Source organism: Sinocyclocheilus anshuiensis, unplaced genomic scaffold (assembly GCF_001515605.1).
Source record: "Sinocyclocheilus anshuiensis isolate Anshui unplaced genomic scaffold, SAMN03320099.WGS_v1.1 scaffold1804, whole genome shotgun sequence".
In the NCBI taxonomy this organism is placed as follows: domain Eukaryota; kingdom Metazoa; phylum Chordata; class Actinopteri; order Cypriniformes; family Cyprinidae; genus Sinocyclocheilus; species Sinocyclocheilus anshuiensis.
The window spans coordinates 551,674-561,193 of NW_015555844.1; the positions used below are offsets into that span (position 1 = coordinate 551,674).

The window sequence follows — 9,520 nt, forward strand, 5'->3', positions numbered from 1 at the left end:
CCTCTTTTGGAAGGCCAAAGAAAGTAGTTTCGCTTTCACAACGAAACACACAGCGTCACACACTGCAGGCTTGAGTGAGCAGCGGCCGGCGGGCTTGATGTGAAGACCCCGGGCTGGACTCCGCTTCATCCATGGTGAAAGCCGATCCGGTGATCCACAGCACGAAGTTGATGTATTTCCTCAGCGACCAGCACGGATCAGCTCCAGGCATGACGAAGCAGATATCGTCCTCTTCAGTGAATGGGTGCCGTCAGAATGAGAGCCTAAACAGCTGATAAAAACCACGATAATCCACACGACTCCAGTCCATTAATTAATGTCTTATGAAGTGAAAAGCTGTTTGTTATAATATATATATAAAAAAACATCAGAAAGGTGTTTTAACTTTATTTCTGTCAGTAATACATAACGTGATTAGAACTGTTTTGGACTCCTTTTGCTTGTAAACAGTCCTTGATCTGTGGATATTTCTCTCCTGATTCAGATTAGATGACTTTTTAATTGGAAAAAGCAATATTATGTATAGAGGACTTGTATTTTAGCCAGAAGCATGGTTTAAAGTTAAAAAGCCTAAAAGATGGATTTCTTTCTTACAAACATTGTCCTGTGGATTGCTTGTGGATTATTGTGATGTTTTTATCAGCTGTTTGGACTCTACTACAGAGGATCCATTGGCGATCAAGTGATGTAATTCTAAATTTCTTCAAATCTGTTCTCATGAAGAAACTCATCTACATCTTGGATGGCCTGAGGGTGAGTACATTTGAGCAAGTTTTTATTTTTGAGTGAACAATTCCTTTAAAGATAGAGTACCACTTTAATTAATAGCATTTAGAAGAAGAGTTATTGTTATTGTGTTTTTGTGATTCTTATGCATATGTTTTTATGTTAAGGCCCAAAGCTCCCCGTCCTGCATCTGCTAACTCAAACCCAAACAGGTTTGCACAGAAGTTTGGGAGTACAGATCGCTGTCCTCGCTGCTCTAAAGCGGTTTATGCAGCAGAGAAAGTCATGGGCGCTGGAAAGGTAAAACTACAGCTAAAATTAAAGCAAGAAGCTGACTCAGAGTTTTGATACATTATACTCTGATATAATATGAAATATATTAATATTAAACCATTCAAACTGAAATAAGCATATTTTGAGAACATGTTCCCTTCTCAGCACTTCTGCAATATGCTGCTGTCACAGGTCAGCGCTGTGTAAAGCACATTTCACCGTAGTAATTTATCAGACTGTGACTGGTTCTGATACAACAGCCCTGGCACAAAACCTGCTTCCGCTGTTTATTGTGTGGGAAGAGCCTGGAATCCACCACGGTGACAGATAAAGATGGAGAGCTCTATTGTAAAGGTACAATCCATCAAATGAGACAGCAAGATCTCTGCCAGCTCAATCTCATTAATATCACTTAACCAATCAATAGATACTCTGTTTTGAGTTTATTTCTCACAATTGTGCAATTATCTCTCGCAATTCTGAGAAAAAAAAGGTTGCAAGTACCATTTTTATGTTTGTTCCATGGCAGAAATGGGCTTCCATAGAAATTTGCATTAAAAATTAAAATAAAAAAATAACACTGTTTGTAAAATATTGCTGAACACTACATTCTCAGAAAAAAAAGGTACAAAGCTGTCACTGGGTTGGTATTCTAGGGTACAAAAGCTAAAAGGTACATCTTTGTACCTTATTTACCTCTAGATGGTATCGCCCCAGTCTTTTATCATACCTTTTATCCTGAGAGTAATTTAATATTAACCATAAGATTTCTCTTTTTTATTTATTTTTTCCCCTGTTTGCTATGCCAAAAACTTCGGTCCAAAGGGGCGTGGCCTGGGGAACCTGGGTGTGGTCGAGGAGAATGATTGACAAGTTTAGTCCAACCCAATGCAGCTGCTATTTCACTGCACACAACATCGGTTAAGGCTAGAAGGGATATGCATGGCGCTACTGGGCATGCGCACATCAATATAGCGTAATTTTGTCACAATGTACAACAATAATGACTATTTTTTCATTATTGTAAGGGGTAGGTTTAGGGTTGGGGTAGGTGTAGACGTTAATAACACACGATCTAATAGGTAGAAATTTCATTGTTCGTTTCCGGTCGGAAATGATCTTATCCCTTCATGTTAAGTTGGAACAGGGGTATTTTAAGATTAAAAAAATGCACACACTTCAGCTTTAAACTTAATCTTAAATTGATGCTATGCTGCATAAAACAAATGTATTACAATAATAAGAATCCTATCTACTGTACCTGTATATCATATGTCACAACATAAAAACAAAAATAAAGAGTAAATAAAGGATAAAATACGTGTCATTCAACATTGATTCAAAGATGATTAGTTACTAGGAAAATAAACGTATAAAATCAGCATATTAGAAGGATTTCTGAAGTATCATGTGACACTGAGTACTTGAGTAATGATGCTGAAAATTCCGTTTTGCCTCACAGGAATACATTATATTACAAAATTAATAAAATAGAAAACATTTATTATAAATCAAAATAATATTTAACAATAATTCAGTTTTTGCTGTATTTTTTTATCAAGTTGCAACACTAATAAGCGTAAGAGACTTATTTCAAAAACTATATATTTATACTTTTTATATACATATTTATATATATATATCTCCAAAACTCCTTCACTACTAGCTATTAGCTAATAGTGGCTGTAATGTAAGTTACTCAATAATGTTTTGTTGTTGTTAGATCAGCAACAAATACACCTTTACCTGGAGAAACACTCTGACCAGCAAATTACAAAAGTGGTCTGATTTATTCCAAAGCACAGAGTAGGATTCAAGAACAGCATTTTTCCCTTATTATGACATACTGTGTAATAAAGTATAATGAACAGAATTGAGAACTGCAGTAAAGAACGAGCTGATGCTATCAGGCACAGCCCTGTACCACACAGTGGTTATTAAAGGCATAAATAGAAGATCAACTGCCTTTGAAAACATTACTGATTAAAGGTAACATGATACTAATAGCTAATAAAATATATTAAATGATATGATTCGTCTTGCATGTATAATGCTATAAATGTTGTGGTTGTAATGCATCTGATCGTAGCGTGAAGTCATTTCAGATGCGTTTTGACTCATCAAGGGATGTACGGTTCTCAGAATTTCTCAAAATTTGCATTTTTTTTGTATAAAATTGTTTACAAATCTTTTCACAAAGACCATACATATAGTGGTCACTTCCTGTAAAAGGACTTGGAGTAAAAACCAAAGCGTGATCTTACCGTACCTTACAAAATATTTCTGCTCAAAATATATCAGTGTGCTTATAAACATGTATTCATCCTTATGTACAACTTAAGCTGTAAGGCAAAATCTAACCTTGAACGCACATCACATATACTATATTTCCCTCAAATACAAAAGGCGGATGTTCTTGCAAATAGAACAAACGATTATCCAAATTAGCATTCGGTCTGTTCTTCGTTTCCATCATTAAAAAGGCATTAAAATCAAACCAATGGCTCCCGAACTGGGGACGTTGCTCTCCCTGAGTGGGTGACTGATCGCTGGGGATCAAACAGCATCGGGGCCGCTGAAAATGGGATGGTCTCTGCTGAGACCCATGGCATACTGCTGAGTCCAGTCCAGCACCATTGGCTTACAGAGACCATAGCAGCGCCACTGGAAGAAGTTCACCAGGTTCCTCACCACTCCAAGACTATGAGAGAAGAAACACGATTAAAAATAAGAACTTTATCAACCCTACACTAATGAAAACGTCCTTACTTGAATGGGTTTTGTCTGAGAGAGAAGGCTTGAGGGAGTTTTCTCTGTCTGTGCATCAGGTTTGCTCTCTCAGCCGTCGTCAGCCCGAGAAACGCGATCTGTGAGGAAACAAAGCAAACCATGAAGAGCCAATGCATACATTTGTGTGAAATCAAAAGACATACAGTCCTCCACTTTTAAGACTTTCCACTATTAACCACTATGCTAGTGTGAGAACATGTTCCTAACGCCTGTTCGTTAATCATGTGAGAAATTCAATCTCCTAAAACACTACAGACATATATGGTCATTGTTTACACATTTTAAAAGATTTACACCTTTTTTTAAACTTTATTTTAATTGAAATCTTGCACTACTCTTTAAAGTAATATCATTATTTAGTGTTATATTAGTATTATTTACATACTATTATAGTACTTAATGTTTTGAATATGCTTTTATTTTAAAATTTAAGTTTTAGCTATTTTTTATGTGCTTTTGTAATTTTAAGTGCTTTTTATTTTTTATATTTCTATTAACTTTATTTTTATTTCAGTTGTAGTTTTATTGAAAATGTTCAGGCTTAACTTAAAAAAAAAACTTATTTTAGTTGGCTGACAAGGCAACAATACTAATCTTTGTTTAAGATTTCATTTAATATTTATATTTTATTTCAATTACCAAACACCAAACAAGGTTATTTTAAAAGGTCTTTAAAGACTCAGTGTTAGTTAAAGGTGCTGTATGTAGGATTGACACCTAGTGATTGAACTAGGTATTGCAGTCCAAATTCAAAATATTAGAGAGGGTTTTTTTTCACCCGGCCCCTCCTCCTCGGACTTGACACACACTCAGGTTGCCAGATTGACGACACCAACAGGAACTGACCCCTTTCGTTTGGCACCTTCCATGACTGAAATGAAATACGCTGTGTTTTCCGCCAACTGGCAACCCGGGGTGCCGGAAATACAATGGGGTAAACTGGCAGTAGGCGGGTTACACAGACCAAAACAAAGACAGACATTCCGACACAGAACGCACATGTAGCATTGTTTTTCAGATAAACAAGTATGTTAACTTAGAATGTTTCTTAAATATCTGCAAACATATTACGGTATTTTATGCTTTAGTAGTCAAAAACTTACATACAGCACCTTTAACAATACCAACACTTTTAATAATTGTAATATAATTTCATAATTAACACTTATCAGTGTTCGCTTTGTTCAAAGCTGCTGTTATATTTTTGTAGAAAGAGGCCGCAAGATATTGATGACTAATACTTATGTTTTTCTTTATAACAAGTATTGGTCTGATTAAGTTGATATTAGGTAAATAAAACATCAGGGCATAATTCAAAAAGCATACTTGATTTCTATGTACTACCTACATATCATAATTATTTAAACATGATTGATTTCATGTTATGCAAAATTCTAGGCAAAGGAGTGAAGAAATGCCATTGTATCCGTCATCAGCCATAGCGCAAAAATAATGACAGCTGTTCACTCTGGTTCTTATGTCCTAATAGGGCTGTCAAAAATGTTTTAGAATTTCGAATATTCGTCGAATTTAAAATAAAAATCCACATTCGAATGCAAAAACGTTGCATTCGAATTTTAGGTGTGCGTTAAGGAGGCTTATCAGTGGCGCACGAGATGCGATGACGATGCAAGTGTCCTTGCATTATAATGTTTTTGTTAGCCTATCCAGTTGAAGCCACTAGATGCGGCGCTGCTGCGTTGTTCATTACAAATATTGCGGGAAAAGAGAACATCAATGCGGAGAAGATCTTGTTTACATCAAAACCCGAAACCAAGCCGTTCACACAGAACGCATATTTCACGCATTTTCTAGATGGACATCTATTACTGTTGCACTCGCGTCTCGCACAAAGGAGCCGCATGTTTAGAAAGCCATGTAAAATTAATGCAAGTTTAACTTTGAAAAAAACATATATTGAGACTTTATGGTGGGGTTTTCCCCATCTGACTGCAACTCCTGTTTTTAAATGAAAAATGTACTCTGTGTGATTGGCTTTCCGCCATTTGTATTAAACTATGCATGCATACATGATGCTGTTTTGTTTATAGTTGTTTAAGCAACTTAATTATAATTGGTTTATAAACGTTATTTTAAACATTATGCACTTTTTTTTCGCAGATAGTCATGTTATCTTATGCTTTGAATGATGCGCCCTCTTGTGGCCTCAGGAGAGAAGCCAAAAGCTTTTCTTCACCCTAACTGAAATCATGCATTTTAAATTCGAATATAATTTGAATTTTGATCATATTTAAGTACAACATTCGAATTTAGTTTTTCAGCCATTTTGACAGCCCTATGTCCTAATATACAGTATTTGGCCAAAAGTGCTGATATTTAGCTGGGATGTTTCAGTTTATAGCACATCATCATGTCATTCACCTGGTAGAGCTGCACCAAAAGCAGGATGGAGGCCCAGGAAGCGTTTAAGAAAGCAAAGCAGAAGATGTAGAGCACCCAGGGAGAGCAGCCTGTCAGAGTGGTCACCACCCCCCAGACGCCCTCCTCTGTGTAGTGCGGTGGACAGTGTTTGGACCAGTCTACACACAGAAAAACACATACTTTTTTTAAATTAACATTTTCTTCTGGCGAGACTAAAAATGCAAGATGTAGCCTAGTATTTTACAGACATCAACTATTCATTTGGGAACTAGTCATAGTGAGCATAAGAGACTTAATTCAAAAACAAAAATTGTACTGACCACAAACTTTTGAATGCTAGTGTACATTCGAGTTCAAGTGGTAACTTACACATGATACTGCCGTAGAACATCCATATGCAGAGGAAGTTCAGAGCAACCAGGAAAAGCACAAAGTACGGGTGATTTCTGGCCCCTGTAAAAGGAGGTTAACATGAGCGACTCGTAATGACAGCAAAAAATGAGAGAAAAGGAAGTCTATGCTATAAAACATCCTAGTTCGCGCATGTTACCTATGCAGCCATTAATCCAAATGGAGTGGTGGTCTTGTTTAGCGACACAAGCATTACAGGAAAAGCAGTGATTTGCTCTCATTGGCTTCCTCATCTGCAAAAACAAGGATTTTAAGCTCTATAGGAAACTCTGAAGAATGTTTACAATACAGTATATGTTCCTGTTAGTACTACGGTAAAACCATGCAGATTTCCAAACCATGGCCTTGCGGTTAGCGCACATGCTTGGACTCATTCGGTCATAATGCTTTGAGAAGGTAACAAGCCTGAATTTATCTTGCATCATTTCCCAATCCAGTTTTCTTTTCATCATTTGCCCTCTCTATCTTGTCACTAAAAAGAGATAACTTACCATACATGAAGTGCAAAATATCCTGGGATCCAGACAGCCTGCCTCTGCCAGAACCACAATATTCTACAGAGAGATAGATGAACCTGTTAAAGTCGCCCAAGAGACTAGAAAGAGTATAAGACTCCTCCAATTCAAACGGTCAATATAAATCAGAAAACGTTGATTGCAACAAGCATATATGAATAACAAGAATATTAAAATATTTTTTTATTTAAACATATATACATATATATTTATATATATGTGAGATACTGCATATATGAGAAAACAAAGCCTATTTTTAGGGGCATGCCTGCATCATTTTCTGCCCCAAAATCAAATGAAAAAAAGTTTTAAAAATTCTACATAAAAAGGGGACACAGGCTTAGACTTTTTTTTTCATTACATTCACCCCATATATCTCATAAACATAATATTATATAATATATAATATAATCACTGATACATCTTGTTTGAGTTACAAGTTCGCAGTTTTCTAAAGTTGATTCAAGTTATTACTCAAACCAGCAAGAACCTCACCACAAGTAACTGGTACATATATCCATCAATCAGGCAGTGGCACCAAGCCAGCCAAATAACATCCAGAGTCTTACCTTCTTCTTCTCCTCCTCGGTTGCCTTGACGATGCCAGGGTCTGTCCTGCAGGAGCGGAGGTAGTAATACAGTAAGGCTGTGATGTTAAAAGTGAAGAGCATCTGAACCGTAGCGCTCGGGTCATGTGAACGACGCATGTTAAGGTCTCTACAAACACCCAACACATACAACTATAATAGCTCTGGGTTGAATATGAGGTGGATATATAAAACCTATCATGGTGCTGGTATAAACACATCTGCATGAAAGTTATGATCAGTTTCAAATGTCTGGGTATTATACAAGGATATCAGGCAGAAACCACAAGCCCCAGGTGACCACCATCCAGAAGATCGAAGCCATGAGACCTGTGGAGGGAATCAAAGACCGGACCGCCACAGTCACCAACTGCCTACAGAAACAAACCACACGAACAGGACAGCATTGTTAGGACACTTTAAGAAAAAACAGCTCTTCTTCTAAATTCTATCTTTTTGTTCTAACCTCTTAATCTGCCTGTGTACCGTAGATATTTAAGTGGCCTTTTCAGGCTAAACCACTGGTTTTCAGTCCTGGGGACCCACCGCTCTTATCTGAGAGACCAGGATTGAAAACTACTGGGCTAAACAGAGATGTTTTACTGAGGTTACAGCGCCCTCGTGAGGAAGTCAATATTATTGCACACATAGTTATTCTGTTCACAGAACAGTTTTTCTGAGAATGTGCAGTATTCATAATTATATACTTAAAAAATCTGAAATTATAAAAAATGTATGTAATATTTAAATATATATTTATATTTAAATGTAAAAATATACTAAAATCAGTATCATTAAAAATCATTAAAATCAGTACAACAAAATCTATCTATCTATCTATCTATCTGTCTGTATACAACATCTATCTATAGATAGATAGATAGATACAACTGTACAACAAAATCTACATTATCTATCTATAATCTACATTATCTATAAAGCATTTTTTTTCTGAGAATGTGCAGTATTCAGAATCCATCCATCCATCCATCCATCCATATACAGTATATAAAATATTTATTTTTTTGTACTGATTTTAATTAATGTTTTTGTTTTACTATTATACTAAACTATACTATACTATTATTTATATATACATACGTACATATAATACATAATACAATAACAGAAATACAATAACAAATATAGGATCTACATTGTCTTGTAATACAGTTCCATTCGTCGCACCCAAAGAAAAACTGCAGTGCTTATAAACTTATCACTGCATCTAAGCCAACAACATGTTTATTAGATCCTGTACCCACTAAATGACTGAAAGAGTTGTTACCTGTAGCAGAAGAACTGCTTCTCAGTATTATTAACTCGTCGTTGTCTTTAGGTCATGTCCCAAAACCATTCAAGCTGGCGGTTATTAAGCCTCTTATTAAGAAACCACAACTAGATCCTAGTGAACTGGCAAATTACAGACCCATTTCAAATCTTCCTTTTATGTCTAAAATTTTAGAAAAAGTTGTCTCTGCTCAATTGCGCTCCTTCCTGCAAAAAAATATTATCTATGAAGAATTTCAGTCAGGTTTCAGGCCCCACCATAGCACAGAAACTGCACTTGTTAAAGGGGTCATATGATGCGATTTAAATTTTTCCTTTCTCTTTGGAGTGTTACAAGCTCTTGGTGCATAAAGAAGATCTGTAAAGTTGCAAAGACTAAAGTCTCAAATCCAAAGAGATATTCTTTATAAAAGTTAAGAGTCAACCACGCCTACCTAAAACGGCTCGTTCTAACACACCCCCACATGTCTACGTCACTGTGTGGGAAGATTTGCATAACGCCGCCCAAATGTTCACGCAAAGAAAGAAGGCGTAACTTTTATTCTC

General features: G+C 36.2%; 2 protein-coding genes across 2 annotated transcripts in view; one reads left to right on the top strand and one right to left on the bottom strand.

The window, feature by feature from the left end:
* The window catches only part of LOC107675596 (cysteine and glycine-rich protein 3-like), a gene marked incomplete at its 5' end in the record, with an annotated part of 4,332 nt that extends 2,379 nt beyond the window's left edge, over positions 1 to 1,953 (top strand). Inside the window, 3 exons of the mRNA XM_016470001.1 lie at positions 894 to 1,026; positions 1,260 to 1,352; positions 1,795 to 1,953. Coding sequence (XP_016325487.1) covers positions 894 to 1,026; positions 1,260 to 1,352; positions 1,795 to 1,869 — 301 coding nt within the window. The remainder of the gene's footprint in view (positions 1 to 893; positions 1,027 to 1,259; positions 1,353 to 1,794) is intronic.
* An 831-nt stretch (positions 1,954 to 2,784) lies between these two features.
* Positions 2,785 to 9,520, bottom strand: part of LOC107675605 (palmitoyltransferase ZDHHC13-like) — a 20,355-nt gene continuing 13,619 nt past the window's right edge. Inside the window, exons 10-17 of the mRNA XM_016470008.1 lie at positions 7,958 to 8,058; positions 7,667 to 7,791; positions 7,074 to 7,136; positions 6,722 to 6,815; positions 6,541 to 6,624; positions 6,172 to 6,329; positions 3,769 to 3,866; positions 2,785 to 3,700 (exon numbers count right to left, since the gene is read on the bottom strand). Coding sequence (XP_016325494.1) covers positions 3,556 to 3,700; positions 3,769 to 3,866; positions 6,172 to 6,329; positions 6,541 to 6,624; positions 6,722 to 6,815; positions 7,074 to 7,136; positions 7,667 to 7,791; positions 7,958 to 8,058 — 868 coding nt within the window. The 3' untranslated portion in view covers positions 2,785 to 3,555. The remainder of the gene's footprint in view (positions 3,701 to 3,768; positions 3,867 to 6,171; positions 6,330 to 6,540; positions 6,625 to 6,721; positions 6,816 to 7,073; positions 7,137 to 7,666; positions 7,792 to 7,957; positions 8,059 to 9,520) is intronic.